The sequence below is a fragment of the Trichosurus vulpecula genome, chromosome 1, assembly GCF_011100635.1.
Source record: "Trichosurus vulpecula isolate mTriVul1 chromosome 1, mTriVul1.pri, whole genome shotgun sequence".
Lineage (NCBI taxonomy): Eukaryota > Metazoa > Chordata > Mammalia > Diprotodontia > Phalangeridae > Trichosurus > Trichosurus vulpecula.
The window spans coordinates 282469336-282491328 of record NC_050573.1 but is presented as its reverse complement, the minus strand read 5'-3'; the positions used below and the strand labels follow the sequence as shown (position 1 = coordinate 282491328).

Sequence of the window (21993 nt, the reverse complement as noted above, 5' to 3'; positions counted from 1 at the left end):
TTATTTAACAGTTATATTATTATTAGACCACTATATTAGTTTCTAAGGTAGGATAAGCTTGGCCCTCTTTGCTCCCTCCCAGGCCAGTTTTCTGTCATTCCAGGCCTGCAGATGTGGTCTGGAAGCTCAGGGTTATGGCATAGTTTCAATTGTTTAAAATCATGAGAGGGGAAGGCAACACAATAAACCATCACTGCCATTAGCTTTTGATTTATCAGGCCACATGTCCCACTTGTGTGACGGATGTCATTAACATCAGGCTTGACCGGCTCGGTCGTCTGTCTCTGCCCGACCATCTTCGGACGTGAACGCGATCAACAGATGGGGAATTTCATGGCCACAAATGGAATTGTTTATCCTCTCATTGTTCTTATGTCAGCAATCACGCCAAATCCATTACCCACCAATAAAAAGATCACCGTACCCCCCATTCAGCTGTCAATCGAGCATAGGCTCCGTTGGGAGGATTTAGAGTTTTAGGAGGTATTACAAAAATAATAATGAGCCACATAAAAATTATGTAAGGACAGTTTGAGATGCCCATTCTTAGCTGAGGGATTTAGAAGATTTGAAAAAGGAAGGAAGGCCTAGTGATTTACTATTTTCTTTAATGTGAAATCATGCTCCGGAGAACACTGACTTTAATACTGCAGAGTTTTTAGGTTGATGGCTTTATTATCTGGCTATAAAAAAAATCACAATTATTCCCTCAAATCTCCTGAATTTTGAGAGAAAAGAACATGTCAAATTCATGATGGAAAATCTCCTAATATATTCCCAATCTAACTAAAACCTTGTGGGAAGATTACATGTAAGTAAATATCAGTATCTATGGAATGATTTACAGAAGTTTTCTTATAGGATAGATACATACGGAGTATATTTATTGTTCTGTAAAAGAAAACTTGTATTTTGGATAGATTCTCACCTGGTGTTAGGTCATTATCACTACAAGATTTAAAACAATGGACCTTTGGGTTCCATCTTTACCCTTTGACAGGCACTTAATACAACATTTCCAGTTTAAGGCTCAGCTTTCAGAAAATATTCAGAGCAGCAGTTGGAGGACTGGAGACACTGGGGCTGTATCTGTATAGAAACATGGAATCTCAGTGGCCATTTAATTCAACCCACCCTGAACAACCCTCCCTCCCCTCCCCCCTGCACTAAAATATACCTGATAAGTGGTCATCTGGACATTGCTTTAAAGACCTCTTGTGAAGAGGAGTCCACTACTTCCCAAGGTCAATTTGCTTTTGGAAGGTTCTAATTATTATGAAACTCTTCCTTAAACAAGCCTAAATCTGTCCCTTTGCAATATCCATTGATCACTCCTAGTTCTACTCTTTAGGTCCAAACTGAATAAGCCTAAAGTCTTTTCCACTCCCCTGATTCTTCTCCTCTCCCGTCTAAACAGCCCTAGTTCAGTCACCCTATTTCATGCAGCATGATCACCTTCCTGAATGCAAAGTACTTATGGAACACTTAAACTCTGCTCAAAGCTGGGATAAATATACGTTAAAACTAAGATGGGACCTATTCTCCAAGTGCTTAAATTCTAATGAGGGAAACAATACATATAGAGGAATTGTGACCCAGGAAAGGGTGTTTTGCTCTAGGAAGTCAAAGGGATAATGAGTGTAACAAGAGGGCAGTCAACAGATATGTCCTTTCCTGTGGCAATGGCAGTGTTGATTTGATTATAGTTCTCAGAGCAAGATATACAAAGGACAATTGGAGGTGGGGGTGGGATGGGGTGGAGAGGTTGCTTGGGGCAGTAAGGTGAAAAATGGCTGGCATAAAGCTGAGCAACCCTTTCTATAAAATAGCACTTTCTATAACAGTACTCAGAGCTATATGCTTGAACCTAATATAATACTTGAGATATGGTCTGACCAGAATTGAGTAGAGTAGGGCTCTCACCTCCTTGGGTCCTATATCTCTTTTATATTCAATTGTAGGTATTCAATAAATGTTTGTTTGTTAAATTGAATTATTCTTTCATAGGGTTTAACATACTATGAAGATGGCAACCCCTGCACATTTTAGTAGATAATCTTTGTGCATTGCCCTAGTGAAAAAAAATTTAATTACATAGCAATTAACTTTCTGGTGTCAAACCTCTTCAGACTAAGCTAGGCTGGTTCTTGGAAAACAGATAGAGGACTGGACCTTTAATCAAAGAGTTTCCAGTTTAGTAGGGGCTGTCAGCTTTGCTAGCCTTTGAAATCTCAGGGTCATTTCCATGCCATGAAGAGGCATTGGAGTAGGGCTGCAGTGGAGGGAGATTTGATGCATTTTCTTAAAATGACCTCTTTTTTGGGTCCAATGAAATTCTGATCAGCTAGGTAATTTGCTACGTCTGAGTTCCAGTTACATGCATTGAAAAGGGAAACTCTGTATCTATAGTCCATATCAAAGAAAGTACTAGGATCTTCCATGTTTAGGCTTCCCACAAGGTCAGGGGTTGGCAAACTCTTTAGCCCTGAATACTACTGTGGTGCTTCTGCCAGGGAAGTAGGAGAAAAGAAAAAGCAAAGAAAAGCAGAGGAGTAGGAGAAAGGCAAGAGATGTAGCAGAAGGAAAGGAAGAGGGGAGAACACAAAGAAAGAGCTATGCTTTGATGGGGAGTATCCACACTCAGAGTATAAGTGCCACTCAGTGGTATCCATGCTCCATGGCACCTATTCACTTCTGAAGATGATGCCTTAAGACTCTCTATGATTAAAGACATTAATTCAGTTAAGTTCAAATAGCATTTATTAAGTACCTACTATGTGCCAGGTTCTGGGGACATAAGGAGAAAAACTAAAAGAGTTCTTGCCTTCCAAAAGCTTTTGTTCTACTGGGAAGAAACATAAATGATAAGTTAATTCAGTATACACACACACACACACACACACACACACACACACACACACCTTCCGGATCAGAAGGCGTCACAACCATATGACTCAAACTCATTTAGGCTTTCTTGTGACTTAAGCAGGTCACCAAAGACTGCTGATTCAATCAAAGATTCTTGATTGAAACAAAGGCAAGACTCAATCAAAGGTCCTCAATCTCCTTAGTACTGAGAAGCACTCAGACAAAAAACAGCAAAAAGTCCCACCCTGCTTGGCATTACAGTGGGGCAAGTCCTGGCAGTAAATTTCTCTGATACAGTTCTCATTTCCAAGATATACATATACAAAGTAATTCCAGGAGTGAGTTGGCAAAGTTCTAACAATTGATGGTGACTAGAAAAGGTTTCCTGTTGAAAGGGGCCCTTGAGCTGAGTCTTGAAAGCAGCTGGAGAGCCCAAATGCAAAGGAAAGAAGGGAGAACATTCCAGACATGGGGACCAGCCTGAGCTAAGGCACAGAAACAGGAAATGGAACATTGTTAAAGCCATGGAGAGCCAACTTGCTGTTTGAGGGGTAGAGAGAGGGCTACCTGAAAGTCCCAAATACTTTCAGACAAATGTGTTAGCTTTGAGACAAGAGATAATCAGATTATAACTGCTGTATTTGACCTCTCCCTGCCTGAAGCAAATTTATTGGTAACTTGATTTCATTGCCTATCACTGGGCAATCTGCTTTCACTTAATATGGTGATTCTGCATCCGAACAACATGTAGAAAACTGGATGTTCTTTTCTCTCTGTATGACTACACTTGTCATCTTTTTGGAGTTCTCGATGTTTCCTGATATGTTGCTTATTTTGTGTTCCATACTTTTCACTCACTTTTCCACAGTAGATGCAGGGAACTGATAAAGCTGATTCAGTTAGATGTCAGAGGTAGACTCTATTTAAGGCATCTTTCAGAACCTTTCTTTAGATGATGTGAACAGTGTTATCCTAAACAGGAACATTTAGAAGCCTAAGGTTTCAACTGTTGTTTCTTCTTATGGGACCAAGTGGCTAATATCCTGGGCTGTCTACTTACACAGGACTTTTGGCGCGAGAATAACTAAGTTCTGTTCTATTTCTACCACTTTCTTGTGGTATGACTACGAGGCCTCAGAGAATTTTCTTATCAGTTTCCCTATCAGCAATTTCCTTATCAGTCACTTGATGATAATACCTTTCTGGTTGACCTCACTGACTTGTGCTGAGGATTAAATGAAATCCATCTTCTCAAGAAGTGCTTTGACAAATACAAAGTACCATGAAATGCAAGGCATTATTATTATTACTTTTCTTGAAATGATATTGAGATATTATATGTTACAAGTGAAGCATAAAATAGGGAGATATACGGTCACCAAAAGTGGTCCCTAGAGTGGAATCCCTAGAAATAATAAGATTCTCCAGATAAATTAATTTTCGGTGGATATTGTATTGATCAAATAAAATCTTAAAGCATTACAGGGCCTCCTCAATTAGATCCTTGATCATTCAAAATGTATTGGCCTAACAAGAAAAAACAAACAAAAGCAAGTGGAAGAACAATGCCTGTTTTCCAGAATATGACATTTAGTTCGATGGTTAGTCGATTGAGTGAGTGACTCCATCACTTCATGTATCTTGGTCAGGTACTGACAATGCTCAGAAATGAATAGGAGGTAGAGAGAGCTGGATTGTATACAGGAAATGGTAAAGTGCTATCAGCGATTCCAACCTGGTCACTATCTCAAATACCTATCTTCTTAACATCAAGATTCTCCTGGTGTTGCTGTGTGTTGGTGAATCATGGAAGACCCTGAATTCTGAGTAATCAGAATTGCGGGGGACCCAAAGAAAGATGGAAAGATGCACGGTGAGTGCTCATTCCTATCCAAACTCTGACCATAGGTTACTCTACCTTCTGTGTTCTTTGCCCTTGAATTGACTATGGAAGAAGTCATAGAACTGTGCTGAATGAGTCCACCACAAATTTATGTCGGCTGATCTTAGCTGGGCCCCTAGTGCTGCAGTCAATCAAGCCTTTTATTGTTTCCTTACTGATTCTCTATTTCACCTCCTATAGTGACTGTTCAAAACTTTCTCTTCTCTTCTCAAGTTACCCACATCACCCTCTCTATCTGCCATCTCTCTTAGCAGAGGACGTCATTTTATACTTGACTGAGAAAACTGAGGCCATCTCTTTTGATCTCTCCTCCCAGATTCCAAACTTCAGATCAGCTCAGCATCATTTTCCATCCTCTCATCTTTTCCTTCATCTTGGATGATGAGATGGCCCTTCTCCTTGCCATTTTCAGTAACTACTTGTGCCTCTAGGCATATACCTTTTCAATCATCCTCTCTTTCCCCCTAGTCAAGATTCATTATCTCATGCTTCCTTCAATTAAGGTTGAAAAAAGTTAAAACCAATTTGTAAAAAGACTAAATTACAGATTTAAACATTGAGTTAGCAAAATCCTACACTTAGAAAACTCAGGGCTACATTTTAAAGAAGTCACTATGGGTTAATTGAGGAGGAAAGACTTACATGTCACAAAGAAAACAAAAAGGTTCAGCATCAGTGAAATTCTTCCACAAATAAAATCTTTTGGGAGGTTTTAAAGATGCAGAATTCCCTTATTCTTTCTTCTTCTTTTTTTTTTTTTTTGGTTTTTTATCTCAGGAATGTCAAAAATCTTCCCTTAATGTTATGATTTCATGAGTCAGATTTTAGGTAGGTGAGGTTAATTATATCTAAAAATTAACACTAGAGTCCTCCTGATGAATATCAGGCCACTGGAACCAGATGGCTCTGGAGGAGAAAGTGAGGCTGGTGACCTTGCACAGCCCTCCCTCACTCAAATCAAAGTCAACTGAAAGTCATGTCATCATTTTCCTGATGTCATGGTCCTCTTTGAAAACTGAGGATGAAAACAACCTGGAAGTAGCCCAAGCTGCCTGAATGAAGACCCAGCTAGTTGGGATCTCTGTCCTGGGAATAGGAGAGAAAGGAGAGAGAGGAAACTAAGAGGAAGCATGTCTAAGGGCCAGGAATGGCCAAAAAAAAAAAAAAGTGTTTAATTGCAGCAAGTAAAGACAAAAGCCCTACTACTGTATATACATTCATATTACATACATATACACAAATATATATATACACAAATACATATACATATATATATGTGTGTATATATATATATGTGTGTGTATGTATATATATATATATATATGTGTGTGTGTGTATAAATTTGGGAGCCTACCTGCCAAGACAACAAGAACTATATAAACACAATTACAAAACATTTTTCACACAAATAAAGTCAGATCTAAATAATTGGAAAAATATCAGTTGCTTATGGGTAGGTTGAGATAATATAATAAAAATGACAATTCTATGTAAATTAATTTACTTATTCAGTGCCATACCAAACTGCCAAAAATATCGTATAGAGCTAGAAAATATAATAGTAAAATTCATGTGGAAGAACAAAGGCTCCAGAATATCAAGGGAATTAATGAAAAGAAAGGCAGGGGAAGGTGGCCTAGCTGTACCAGATCTTAAATTGCGTTATAAAGCGGCAGTCATCAAAACTACTTGGTACTAAGAAACAGAGTGGTGGATCAGTGGAATAGTTTAGGTAAGCAAGACGTAATAGTCAATGACTATAGTAATCTACTGTTTGACAAACCCTAAAACTCTAGCTTCTGGGATAAGAACTCATTATTTAACAAAATCTGCTGGGAAAACTGGAAAACAGTAAAGCAGAAACAAGGCATAGATCAACATCTTACACCCTCTACCAAGATAAAGTCAAAATGGGTACCCAATTTAAATATAAAGGCTGATACTATATGCCAACTAGGAAAGCAAGGAATGGTCTGTCAGATTTATGGAGAATGGAAGAATTTATGACAAAACAGGAGATAGAGAACATTATGAAATACAACATGGATGATTTTGATTACTTCAAAATGAAAAGTTTTTCCATATACAAAACCAATGCAACCGACATTAGAAAGGAAGCAGAAAGCTGGGAAACAATTTTCAAACCAGTGTCTCTGATAAAGGTTTCATTTCTAAAATATATAGAGAACTGTATCAAATTTATAAGAATACAGGTCATTCCCCAATTGATAGACGGTTAAAGGATTTGAACAGGCAGTTTTCAGATGAAGAAATTAAAGCTATCTCTAGTCATAGGAAAAAATGCTCTAAATCTCTATGGATTAGAGAAATGCAAATTAAAACAATACTGAGGCATCACCAATCAGACTGGCTCAAATGACAAAACAGGAAAATGATAAATGTTGGAGAAGATGTGGGAAAATTGGAACACTATTACATTGTTGGTAGAGTTGTGAACTAATGCAACCATTCTGGAGAGCAATTTGGAATGCTGCCCAAAGGGCTATAAAACTGTGCATACCCTTTGACCCAGCAATACCACTTCTAGGTCTGTGTCCCAAAGAGATCACACAAAAATGGGGAAAGGACCCATATATACAAAAATATTTATAGCAGCTCTTTTTGTGGTGGCCAAGAACTGGACACCGAGGGGATATCCATCAATTGGGGAATGGCTGAATAAGTTGTGGTATACGAATGTAATGAAATACTACTGTTCAGTAAAAAATGATGAGTAGGCAGAATTCAGAAAAACCTGGAAAGACTTACATGATCTGATGCTAAGTGAAGTGAGCAGAACCAGGAGAACATTGTACACAGTAAAAGCAACATTGTGTAATGACTAACTTTGATAGACTTAGCTCTTCTTAGCAATGCAAAGGTCTAAGACAACTCTGAAAGACTCATGATGGAAAATGCTATCCACATCCAGTTTCTTCTTTCTCATGGTTCCTTCCATTGGCTCTGACTCTTCTTCACAATATGACTAATGTGAAAATATATTTAATATGAATGTATATGTAGAGCCTATATCAGATTGCATGCTGTCTTGGGGTTGGGGGAAGGGAGGGAGGGTGAGAAAATTTGAAACTCAAAATCTTATGGAAATGAATGTTGAAAACCAAAAATAAACAAATTAATATTTTAAAGAAGAAAAAAACCTAACACTAACTAGTACTATTAGCTACTACATATATTAAAACAAGAAAGAATAAGACTTCAAGAAATACAAATGCAACATGATGTGATCCTGCTGTTTCCTGGTTCTCCTCCAGCCTATCTGGCCACTGCTTCTCAGGGATCTTTGCTTGTTCTTCATCCACGTCATGCTGACTAACCATGGATGGCTCTGAACCTTCTTTTCTTCTCCCTCTTGGAGAATCTTGGTTGGTGATCTCATCAGCTCCAGTGAGTTCCATTACTATCACTATGCAGATGCCTTCCAGATCTACAAAACAGCCCTGGTCTCAATCTTCATCTCTACTTCATCACCAATTCTATTTTGGACGTATTGAATTGAATGTCCTGTAGACCTCTCAAGCTCAGCCTGTCCAAAGCAAAACTCATTATCTTTCCCCCTAAACCCTGCCTGCTCCCCAACTTTCTTATTACTGTTCAAAGCAACAACAGTTCTCTCTCAACAGTCCCAGTCACCCAGGCTCACGATTTGGGCATTATCCTCAGCTTCTCCCTTGCAGTCATACCACATATTTAATCTTTTTGCCAAGTTTTCTTTTTTCTCCCTTCACAACATGTCTTCTATATTTCCCTTTATTTCTTCTCACACAGCTACCACCCAGATGCAGGCTCTTATCACCTCATGGCTGGATTATTGCAACAGCCTTCTGATTGGTCTCCCCACCTCAAGGCTCTTCCTACTCAATCCATCCTCCACATAACTGTTGAAGTGATATTCTTAAGCCACAAATTTGACTATATTACACCTTTACTGAAAAAGCTTCGATGTTAAGTATGATTTCATCTGATTGGTGAGTCCAGGTTTCTCCTGTCATGCCACATACTGTTTTATATAAAGTCTCTTCTCTTTTCTATCTGGTTTATGAAGTTTAGCTTCTACTGTCTATAATTTGTCTGTATGAAGCAACGAGATGCTCCATCTTGTGACTCTGGCTGTACCGTATGCCTGGAATACTCACCCTTCTCACCTCCACCTCCTGGCTTCCCTGGCATCTTCTATAAGAAGCCTGCTTTCCCTCGGAGATTATGTCCAATTTATGCTATAAGTAGTTTGTTTCTACATAGTTGTTTGTATGTTGTTTCCTCTGTTAGACTCAGCTCAAGGTCCATCTCCTTTAAGAGGCCTTTCCTGGTTCACCTAGCTGTAAGTTAACCTCCTGCCCACAACTTTGTATTTAATTTAGATAATGTTTTGTATTTCCTCGTCTATGTACACGTATTTTTTCTATAGTAGAACATAAGCTTCTTAAAGGCAGAGCCGGTTTTGTTTTGATCTTTGTATCCCTAATGCATAGCAGAGTACCTGGCATATAAAAGGCATGTAATAAATACTTGTTAAGTGGAATTAATAGCTACTATTTATATAGCTCTTTAAGATGCTTTACTAATATTATCTCACTTGATCCTTCCAACCTCCCTAAGTGTTATTGTTCTATTTTACAGATGCAGAAATTGAGGCAAACAGTAATCAAATTACTTACCCAGGGTTACTTAGGTAGTTGGAATCTGAGCCTAGATTTGAATTCAGGTCTTCCTGACTCCAAGAATGTACCACCTAACTGCTTAATTGAGTCTAATTAAATTGAATTTCTGGCTCCAACTCCAGCATTCTAACCACTGCTCAACACATTGCCTCAGAGGCCTTTTCAGTCTTCAGGATGATGACTTGATGTTCATTAAAATATTCACTAAATCTTCTAGTCTTAAAAGCTAGTGGAAATGACAGGAGCAGAACTGCATTAATTAAATAGAAAAAAGGAAGGCACTTTCTAATGTTAGGGTATATGACCTTATAGCAGCAACAAAAGAGAAACTTGTACTCTCCAGCTAGGTCAAGTTATGATTAGCATTGGCTTGAAATCAATATTTTTAGAATTTCTGGCTTATTTTTCTGGCTCTTGTACTGCTATGAAATATGTAAAGTTTAGTCCAAACCACTTTTTCTTCCCTTCCCTGACACCTGGTGATTATCAGGCCACTGGACCTAGATGGCTCTGGAGGAGAAAGTGAAGCTGGTAACCTTGCACAGCTCTCCCTCACTCAAATCCAAGTCAACTGCAAGTCATCATTTCCCTGCTGTCATGGCTGTCTTTGAGAACAAAGGACAAACCACAACCTGGGAGTAGCCTCTGGCTCTGCCTCCTCTCCCTGCTCCATTTCGATGGCTAAAGGCTGCCTCCTTAACTTCAGGTTTATTGGCTAGATTTCTTTCTTAAAAACCAAGCCTTAAACCCAATTCACTGTAGAGCTCATAGATTGGGCAATAGGTCCCTGCCCTCCTAGCACAGAGTGAATGTAAATACTTAATAGTAACTGTTTCTCTTCTGGCCAGGAACCCTGAGGGTCTTCCCCTCCCAGTTTGATTTTTTATTTTGAGTTTTGGTTAAAGGGGCCATCCCTTGATTAACTTCTTAAAGAAGCCTATTCATTGAATGGGCATTACTTCACTCAAAGTGAGAACCTGAAAAGACCTTAGCCTAAAAGGGCCAGGGTCTCCCATTTCATCCTGGGCCATCTCCAGTCATCCTGGTGGATATCAGGCCATTGGATTCAGATGGCTTTGGAGGAGAAAGTGAGGCTGGTGGCCTTGCACAGCACTCCCTCAAATCCAAGTCAATTACAAGTCATGTTACCATTTCCCTGATGTCTTGGTCCTCTTCAAGAATAAAGGACAAACACACAACCCTGTCACCTCCCTTGTCTACCTGTGACAGCTCAATTGGATTATAGGCTGATCCTCTCTTCTTCAGAGTGTTCTCAATCAGCAGTGATGGATCTAATCAACGTGGATCACTGGGGTCATCTTCCAAAATGAGAGGATTTACTGTTCAGATTGAGTGCGTACACAGTCTGTCTTAAAAGGCCCCTTACCTGGCTCACAGTTGATCTGTAAAAGATTTATCAACCTATGATCTGCCACAAGCTTCTCCTTTATTTTATTTTATTTTATTTTATTCTTAAGAAATAGTATTAGATAAAAGTGACCAGATAAAATGAAGTAGTAGAGTTGTTAACAGATGTGAAAGAGACCACAGAAGGCTCTACTAAATGTTGGTCACTTTCTTTTATAAAATTTTCATATGTTTTTAATTTTTCATGGTTATCCTCCATTTCTCTTTCCTCTCTGTTGATCCATGCTTTTTTCCTCTTTTCAGAAGACACATTTACCATTTAAAACCCCCATTCCCAGTCCCATCATTTTAGTTCTGGGTCTGCTCAGTGCTTTGTATTCCACCGATGGGTGTACACTTGTACCCTGTTTTGTAAATGTCACTCCCTCTAGCCTGTCTTCTCCCTGCCAGAGTGACTAGTATAGTGTTTGATGCATACTGGGCCCTTGGAAAATGTCACCTAACATGCTAACTCTTAAACCATGAATGCTTATCCCTATTTGTCACCTGGGATAATCCATTTTGCTGCTAAATGTGCAAAGCAGCAAGAGATTAGGATGTTTTAGGATTAGCAGAGCTGTTTGTGGTCTTGTAATGCTTCCATGGATGTCCTCATGTAGCATGGCATTTGCATATTGTTGCCATGGATCTCTTTTCCAAACCAGATGAAACTGTAGACAGATTGTAATCAACCAAGCAAATTGTGTTGATGAATTTTGAAGTCTGAGATATATTTTAGAAATGCCACTAATATAGTCTCACCTCAGAACTATTCATTCTTTCTCTCTTACTTCCACTATTTTTGTCTCTCTACTTCTTTTTCTCTTTCTCTGTTTCTTTCTTTCTTTCCCTTCTTCTCCAGTTCTCTGGTTTTGTTTCTTTCCCTCTTCACCCTGCTTTGATCCCTAACTCATCTGAACTCCTTATTCTCCTTTCTTTTTCTTCCTCAAACACCTCTATTTTTCCCCCCTCCTTTAACTGGCTATAATGGATATGTTTTGCTATTTGTTGTACTTATTAAATAAAGCTTTATAATCCTTGCTCTTTTCGTTTTAAAAGTAGTTGAGTTAAGTGAGGTATCTCTTCACACATATCAGATTAACAAAGTTGACCAAAAAAGAAAATGTCAAAAGCTGGAAGGACTGTGGGAAAACAAGTACATTAACGTGATGCTGGTAGAGTTGTGAACTGGTCCAGCTATCCTGGAATGTAATTTGGAACTGTGCCCAAAAAGCCATTAAACTTTTGACTCAGTAATATCATTACTAGATCAAAGAGATTAAAGAAAGAGGAAAAGAACTGAAATGTACAAAAACATTTATAACAGGTCTTTACATGGCCAAGAAATGGGGGGAAGGATGCCCATTAATTGGAGAATGGCTGAACATGTTATGGTATGTTATGTAATAGAATGATATTATGTTATGAGAAATGATGAAGAGGATGGTTTTATAAACACATGAGAAGATTTGTATGAATTGATGCAAAGTGAAGTGAGCAGAAGCAGGACAACAATATATATAATAATAACAATACTATAAAGACAAACAACTTTGGAAGACTTAGGAACTCTGATCAACGAAATGGAACTAACCACAGTTCCAGAGGATGTACACATGCATATGTTAGATATACATATACTATATATGTTTTAATGCGCACTCTGCAGACATAAGTATATGTGTGCATATTTACATATGTGTATATGTGATATATATGTGAATAACATGACTAATGTGAGAATTTGTTTTGCTTGACTATACATATTTGTAATTTTTTTAACTTTATTTTTCTTTTTTATTACTTTCTTTTTCTTACTTTCTCAGTAGTTGGGGGAAGGGGAGACAGGAAGGAAGGAATTCAGAACTGAAAATAAAATAAAATTGAAATTTTTTATAAAAGCAGATGTGTTGAAAGTTTTATATTCCTCTAAGGGGAAAATACCCAAATTAAGTTGCCTTGTGTATATGGCCCTCAAGTCATTTTCCTCCCCTCTCCCTAGGGGATCAATAGCCCCTCAAGTGCTATTATTTATTACCTCCAGGTTTTTGAAAAGTTTATTTCATAGTCTAAGGTCTGCTCTAATCCTTAATGTTTGGAGGACTATTCTGAGCATGATAAACAGAACAACACACCAGGATGGAACTTATTCCATGGGCCACCGCAACAGTGGCTAACCAGTGCCATCTCATACTGACGGTTAGATGAAATTAAGTAAAACACTGGATATGGCCCCTGCAGCAGAGTTTCACCATGCCTACCTTAAATATCCAGGAAAAGATCTACAGCTATAGCTATCCTTAAGGTTTCTGTGTAGTCATTATATAGCAAACACAGAGCATACAATCAAAATAATCATTGAAATACACAAAAGCTAGGTTTAAAGATAGTTGACAATTAAGGAACTTTAAAAATGATAAATAATTCATGTTAATGATAGAGTGGAAAACTTTGGAGGATTTCTTCATAAAGTAGCTCCCCAAAAGCTGGAAAGTGAATATAAGCTAATTTAAAGGAAATACTAAAAGCAAACCATTCTTTTTTTTTACTTTTGAGTAGTGGGAAGACTTTTGGGAAAGGACAATGTTTTGTGGACTAAAGTATTATGAAGCACACCACTAACCCTTTATACCAGTACTATATAAACAAATCATAAAGGGAGTGAGGTTAGAACTGTAATTTTCTAGTCCCACAGTTTATGCTTCATTAAAAAAATAACATATCCCATTTCCCACCATTTCTATTACATTTCTATCTTATCCTTAGAATTCTCTAATCACAGTATTTTGTTCAATTCTGGACACCACATTTTAGGAAAAACATTGGCTGACTGGAGTGTGTCCAAAAAGTGAATAGCATAGAGAGAGAACTGAGACTTTGCCATAGGAGAACTGGTTGAAGGATCTGGGAATATTTAGTTTACAGAAGAAAAGGATTGGAAAGGATGGACTCTCTTTAAGTATTTGAAAGACTGTCAAGTAGAACAGGCATGAGACTTATTATACTTGGCTCAGGAGGTTAGAACTAGGAGGCTAGAGTGGAAGCTGCCAACAGCTTTCCATTAAGTAATTAATCAGTCAACAAATATTTATTAAGCGTCTATTATCTGTGAGGCACTGTATTAAGTGACAGATAGACAAATAAAAGCAAAAATCGTGTCTCTGCTTTCAAGGAGATTCTATTCCAATTGTCTAGACAACATGCAAATAACTATGTATGTATAAAAGACATACAGTGTAAGTGAAAGGTGATTACAGAAGGTAAGCCCTAATAGTGGAAAGGACTGGGAGAGGCCTCTTATAGAAGGTGGGATTTGAGCTGAGTCTTAAAGCAATCTGGACAAGCTGGGAGGCAGAGCCGAGGAGGAGCATTCCCTGTATGGGTGACAGCCAGCGTAAATAGACTGTAGAATAAATGGAAGCTCATTCCACTTTTGGACAACTTTGTTAGGAAGTCTTATGGTTCCTGCCTTCACAACATCCCTTCCATACAGTTCTCTTCTCTTTACTCATGTGGTCACCACTCTGGTGAAGGATTTCATCACCTCACACCCACAATATTACAATGGCCTGCTGGTTGGCTTCTCTGCCTCAAATCCCCACTCCAATTCCAGCTACCACTCTGTTGCTGAAGATATTTTGTTTTTGTATCCCAGGATCTAGCAGAATGCCTTCTGGGCTATAGGGGCATAATAAGAAAAGCTTGTTGAATTGGTTTGTGACTCACAAACTTTTTGTCACAGTTGATCCATTCACTTGAAACACAAGTTTCGTGGAACTCCTTCAGTAAAATATGTTCGATGGTATCACATACATAAGACCAATTTAAAATTTTCAATTCATTTTGCTCTCTGCAAATGTTTTATAAATGAGAATCATACTATGAAAGTTCACCTTGTTAAGATGCTTCCTAGCCATTTTTATTTTCCTGTTTAGTGACATCATTAAGCATTTTAGGGAGTTGTTTTAGGGATATCATAGGCCATTAAACATAACTTGCACAAAAATAGGAAGTGTTTCTGCAACAATACACATAACTTAATGTTGAATTTGACTGAATTAAGAGAAGCAGAAGGTCCAGAACAAGAGGTTCATCATCTTGCCTGATAAGAAGACACCTGTGATAGTGTGTTGAGTTTGCAGCACTGTATTTCAAACAGGACTCTCACAATCTGAAGCATGTTCAGAAGAGGGCAACCGGGATTTTGAGAGGACTATATTGTCTCATTGCATTTTTTTATTAAAATGAGTTTTGTTTTAAAATTGACTGTTTTATCTGCAAGTGCTTCAGTAATTTTGTTGTAATCTAGATTCTTTTTTAAAAATTTGGAAGCGCAGTATTCACTGCATCAGAAGCAAACCCACATCGAGCATGGTTATTGTCACCATTGTGTTACTTTTGAGAATATGTTGCTTAAACTAGGTTCATGTATGTTTGTTTCACTGTTGGGAGCTTGGTCATTAACACTTGGCATTCTTTTCTCTTCAGACTGTGAGTTTCAATACAAAAAACCACTTTTATTGGCCCTTCACCACCCCCCCCCCCCAAACTATACTGCAATTATTTTAAATACACACTATGGAGACAGAGCAACAATTAACTGATAGTGCATCATACATAATTAGGTGAGGTCAATAATGTTTCTAGACTAATAGGAAGTCAACTTTTCAGTCATAAGGTCAATTTCAATCAGTCTTCAATGGTTTTCCATAGAATGAAAATACTCTGAATCCAGAAAACAAAATATATGACAACCGTGTAAACAGAAAGCATAATAACTACAACAAAGAAATGAGATGCTGCGTAACTGTAAAGACCGAAGCTTGGCCCGGGAGAAGAAATCTAAGAATAACCCTCTTTTTCATTTCAGAGGTGGGGAACTATGGGGAATGCTGAATATGTTGTTAGATGTTGGGTTGGTTTTGCTGAACTGTTTTTTCTCTTTCTTTCCTAATCTTTGTTACAATGAAACCATTCTTGGGTAGATTGAGGAGAAGGATATATTCAAAAATGTGTATGATATAGAAACAAAAGGTATCAATTTCAAAAGCTACCTAAAACCACGGGACAGTAATTGACATTCCTGTCTTGCATGTAGCTTCATGATGAAGTTCCATGGAGGATGCTATCATCTTGTTCTTAGATGGCATATTTGTGAATAATGAATTTAGTTCTGGGAAAGGCACAAGGCCAGATAGCCTGAGAGAGCAGACACTCTTAGATCAGTGACGGCGGGGAGGAGTTAGCGGCAACTCTCCCCACATAGCTCAACTTGAGAACCACCTTTTGGGGAAAGAGAAATTTGGTCTATCCATTCATTCAAGATGTTAGTGAGTCTGTGGAGACTGCCAGCCTGGGGGCCAATTGTGATGTAGATGATTGTCCCCTGGGAGCTATACCAGAGACCACAGAGCCAATTTACATGGGTAACTGAGCAGCTGTCTGATGCTTATGACTTTCTGATTCATTCATCAGAGATGCAGGCAACATTTGAAATGCTGACCTAAAGGTGAAAAACTTCTTTTCTTACGGCCAATCCCCAGATCGAGTCAGTGCCTCATTGGAGTACAGTTTCTATTCTAAACAACCATTAATCTTTCTGAAGGTGAAAAGGTCAGAAAAGCAATTTTCACTCTAAGTATTTTTTTAATAGCAGAAGGAGTATCTCTGCACTGCTCTTAATGTTCGTGTTTCTTTGTATTGTACCTTCTTCAAAGTTTTATTTGAAGATGACACACTAATTTCGTGCCACTGACCATTCCCCTTCTGCCCAGCTGCGTCCAGAACTCCCATGACAATTCTGAATGCAAGGCTGCCCATAAATGGTATGTTAGTGAGGGATGACAGAGCAGAATGAATTAGCTGTTTATTAGAAGATTTAATAATTAAGCTAAATATTGTGGCATTTTGTGAAACACAATAGTGTTTAATGCTTTAAAGGTAGAAATAGACAAACTATTAAAATCCTTGGGTGGATCCCTGGTTTCAAAGGTGTGGGTACTTACTGCCTTCTAATGCATTTCACAAACACTTCATGTCATCTTATATTGTGTGACTCTTACCTGTTTTTTCCTATGAATTCTCCATGGAAGTTCTACTCATTAAGGCTTTCTATACATTTAGTTTTATTTTCCTTAGCATAATTAGCACTGAATCTAACACAAATTGCATTCTGTTAGTTAAAATGAGGGGGAAAAGTTCCTATTCTTCATCAGGAATGAATTCAAACCAAAAACAGACCCAAAGCAGGTAAGGACTCAATTTTAATATAAAACAGCTTTTTTTTTTTATTTTAAGGAGAGGCTTGGAAGAAATTACTCTGTTCTTAATTATATTACATGATAAAACCAGACATGAATAAAATCTTTCATTGAATATTTTTAGCATGCTAGATCTTCATTTAAAAAATGAAAACAGAAGGAAAGAAAAATGATTAACTGGTTACAACTTTGGTTAGAGAATAAAAATGTATGTAAATCAAGAGAAGAAACTATAATTCTTACTTCTGTGAACTGGTGACCTTAAATATACCTTGTCCCAAGTGAACTTGATAGATAACATTTCAAATTTATGGAATTGAAAAATTTGCAATTCATATTTTACAAAATCTGAAACTTCAAACTTGGGGAATTTTCAAACTAGAGTCCTATCTGTTATGCATTAGGTAACATTGCCATGATATACATATCATAAATACCCAAAAGAAGGGGTCAAAATTCTAGGAACTCCAAAGATAGTCAAGGATCTTCCAGATACAGAATAGATCCTTAATTTGACTTATTCAATTCAAATTCAATAAACATTCATTAAGCATGAATATGTGGTAGGCAAAGAAAGCTGAGGGAGGAAATAGGACTAATGGCAGAGAGGAGATCCATGACTAAAAAAATTGTTAAAATATGACAAAAATGGTGCAAGAGGAAGGAAAACTTCAAGTAGGGGATATAATTCCCAGTTGGCACTGTATTGTCAATGCATTTTCACCACTGTAGCATGCATAGAGCTGACTACTGTTTGAACTACAAATTTTCAACTCAGTCTTTCAGGGTCATTTTTCCCCAAGAAAATGCAGCTTTCATTTTACAATGGGAGTCAATGGAAAAAATGGACATGATTTCACAGAAATTCACTTTGAAAACAATTTTCACTGAAATTCAACTCTTCTACAAAAAGAGAGATACCTTATAGAATTTGAGTTGATCCTACATCTCACTCTTCTTGGCTACAAAAAGAATCGACATTTTCATATTCTTAAATGAAAAGAATTAAAATAAGAAATTGTGATTTCCTAAATCTGTTTCTTTAATCCTAACCTTTAAATTCTCCTCCATTGATGTGACTGCCAAGCACAGTTACTTGTGATTCACATTTAGACATCTGGCTACTCTTAGTAAAGGCAGTGAATGTTCAAAAAAGAAAATTTAGTATTTTTAGTTCTCAGATATTTTTCATATGATTTTTCTGAATTCAAAACTTCACTTTGGTGACCAGAACATACCTGTCTATTAGAAGCAGTGAATCATACTATATTTTTAGACAAGATGGAACCTCAAAGATCATTTAGTTCACCATCTTTGATTTATATTGTGGAAATTCAGGTGAGTAGGTGCCAAATGATTTGTCCAAGGTGGCTGAGCTGACGTTAGACTCTAGGTTTCCTGAATTCTAGTCTATTGTCATTTCTTTTATATTATTTGACTTCTTAAATACACTAGTATATCTCAATTAGCTACTTGAACTTTGTTTTTAATCACTGTGGAGGATTTCAAATATGTCAGTCATTTGTAGTTTTTGCCATGGCAGCTGTATTTTGAGACATTCTGGTCAAGCTTTACAGAGGTTTTCTGACCTCCTTTCAGATTGGTGGAGAAGACATAAATTTCTCTCCTGTGCTCATTCTGATCTGGCAGCATTAGAACTTGAGAAGTTAGTTAAGAGGATATTTTAACCATAAAGTGGCCTAGCTTGGGATATTGAGGCCTTCTTGTTCCTTTCTAAAGCCTAAGTGAAATTTGGCTTGACTGTCCTGTAATTAAAACCTTATTAAAGAATAGTGGGCCTGATTCTACATTAGATAGACAATAGCCATTCAATTACCTTAAGGCTACAGACTCTAGAAGAAATTAGAGTAGTGTAGCCATTGAGAGGAACAGTGATATCGCCTTCCCTTATTTTTCTTAGCATGTAATATTCATGTGTACATTATTTAGTCACATATGCACATTTCGAGATGTTAATAAAATAAAAAAAAATATGATTCATAGTACCAAGATCACTGATGCCATTACATGAATCACTGCTAAGACCCTAGCCAAGGAGAAAAAAGGTTGAAGAAGTTTTTCTAGGCTAGTTGTGACTAAGGGGAATAATTGCTAGATATTCTGAATTCTTATCTGCAAATCTGTATATGGTACAGGGCTCTGCTTCAACTGCTCCTCTTTCAATTAACTTATTCTTGACCAAAGAGGCATTTTATGACCTTTTGCTTCCATGGGTGAATTAAATGTTCCTCTCAAAGAACATTCTGTTCACTAGCTTAGGGCTTCTTAACCTGTGATCTCTGAATTTGTTTTTAATAAATGTATTGTTAGCTATATTTCTATAATTGCTTTTCTTTATAATCCTATGTATTTATTTTATGAATTCAAAAAGGTTAGCCTGAGAAGGGGTCTATGGGGTTCACCAGAAAACCAAAAGGGTCCATGGTAGAAAAAAGGTTAAGAACACCTACACTGGAGCATCAGTAGCCTTCATATTGCTTTCTTTTGATTTCATTTGATCTTGTTCAATTTTAGCATTCCTGGAATTTTGCATGAACCAAGATGTGCCAGACATAAAAGAATAACTTCATGGGGCCCTCCCCTCTTTTCCATATTCTAGTGCTCCTCAACTTATTAGGTGGCTCTAAAAAATAATGAATATCTTGATTTTTTTTTAAAAATTGGGAGATAAAATCTGATGGATTTCATCATATGAGCCATTCGGCTTGTATTTTTTAATGTGACAAACACAAGAGTTTGTACCTGGCTCAGACTGCAGGTAACAAAAGTCATGGGAGGGAAGGAAAACAAAAGACTAGCAGGATTATGGGAGGCAAGAAAGAGGGAAAAGAGAAGGTGAAAGGGAAGAAGGAAGGGGAAGGGGGGGAGAAAGGAGACTCTCCTTTTTATCCTTTGCCTCTTCTTGCTTAGATGGCTCCTGTTTTATGTAACTGTTTCCTCAAAAAAGAAAACTCCTATGCCATACTTCAAAAACAACAACAAAAATGAATAACTAAAAACTCAAAAAAAAAATCCCAAATTTCTCCCCATGTCATCTGGCACATACTTTTTGGTGTCAGTGGAGGAGACAGGAGGGGGCCACTCCGGAGGGCCAGCGCCGATGAGGAAGCAAAGGCTTTGGGGGAGTTTTCCTAGACTGCTTTGTGGAGGGAACCTGACCCGGGGGGTGGAGGCGAATCCAAGGAAGCCTCCTCAGACAAGATCTATCCATTGAAGACGTTATTGCCAGGTGTGCTAGCACCAGGGAGATGATCCGTAAGTGAGACAAGTTCAAGATCTTGGCAAGGCAGCTTCTGTCTTCTGAACTGGTTCAGCTGATGGTAATTCTTGGGGTTCGCGTGTAAATTAGTACAGTTTCATTGAAGCCTCAAACAGAGCTGACAAATCTTCTTCTGACTGCGGGCGTGGCGAAAGTTTAGTTACTCTTTCCTGAAATAGTAAATGAAAGGGGTTATGTGGAATCTGGAAAAGCCTTAAACGTGGCAAAATTATTCTGAATTGACCTGGTCTTTAGAAAAGAGTGATATTTGGTAACAAAAGAACATGGCTTCTTTTTTTCAAAATCTTTTGCTGGATATACTATTTATACTAAGTAGCTATTAGGGCAGCTGGGTGGTGCAGTGGATAGAGCACCTGGCTTGGAGTGAGGAAGGTCAGAGTTCAGCTGTGGCCTCAGACACTGTGACCCTGGAAAAGTCACTTAACCCCTTTTTGCCTCAGTTGCTCAGCTATAAAACAGGGACATGCTGAAGAAGGAAATGGCAAACCACTCTGGTATCTTTGTTAAGAAAACCCTATGGACTTCTCCATGGGGTTGTGTATAGTTGGACATGACTGAACAACAACTTAATAGTTGACATTCATAGAATACGTGGGCTCCTTACATCCATTATCCTGTTCCTCATAATGACCCTGGGCAGGTATTATGGACTCCATTTTCCAGATGAGGAAGCAAGCTCACGGAGATTAAATGATTCTCCCAGTGCCATGCAGCAAATAAATGAAAGAACTGGGACTGCCATCATACACTTTTTACTGTCCCCCAGTTGCCTCCTCTTATGCTGTCCATTCCCACAAATAGGAGACAAATGCAGGAATTTTTCTGTTTTGTATGAGTTTTTGAAAGTTGTATCTTCTTTCCTTACCCCACTCTGTGTCTTTGTCCCGACCCCCAAAAGACCAACAAAATAAATAACCAAGATTCCAGTCAGTGACTTATGCCACACTACCTACCCCCAGAGGGATGACCCTCAAGTGGGAAAGGCTATGAATTTTTATTAAGATCATAGATATGGAGCCGGAAGGGATGCTATCTAGTTTTGGCCTCTCATTTTACAGCTGAGGAAACTGAGGCCCAGAGAGTTAAGTGACTTGACCAACGTTGCACATGTGAGAGGTGGGATTTGAACTCAGGTCCCTGTGTCTCCAGCGCCAGTGTTCTCTCTACTGCACATTACTAATATAAAGCTATTTCCTAGCTCACCCTTCTTACAGGGAGTGAGTGGGAGTGCTTTTTTGCGTAGACATCTCTTCTCAAAAATGACATGTTTTCATTTTGAATTTAAATGATTATTTCCAGAGGTTTCAGGAACCTTAAAGATTAATTTCTGCTCCTTTGGTTCCCTTTCAGTGTGTGCTTTATAGCAGTTGGGTCTTCTGCATACTGCAGCATTGTGTGTTGTAGCCAGCCTGTGATGTGCAGTTTAGCTGCAGATATTGGCCAAGTTGTTTCTTCCAATGGGAACTGATTGCTCCCTGTTGGACATAAAAGACCCTTTCTCAAATTCTAGATGACAGGAAATATCCTCTCTGGTGATATATGCTGCAGAAATCAGCATGTCATTCTCTCTAC

At 38.1% G+C, this 21993-nt stretch overlaps 1 protein-coding gene across 1 annotated transcript in view; it reads right to left on the bottom strand.

Annotated features, from left to right (window-relative positions):
• Window positions 1-17110: 17110 nt before the first annotated feature.
• Window positions 17111-21993, bottom strand: part of ADHFE1 (alcohol dehydrogenase iron containing 1) — a 37727-nt gene continuing 32844 nt past the window's right edge. Inside the window, exon 14 of the mRNA XM_036763431.1 lies at window positions 17111-20570. Coding sequence (XP_036619326.1) covers window positions 20487-20570 — 84 coding nt within the window. The 3' untranslated portion in view covers window positions 17111-20486. The remainder of the gene's footprint in view (window positions 20571-21993) is intronic.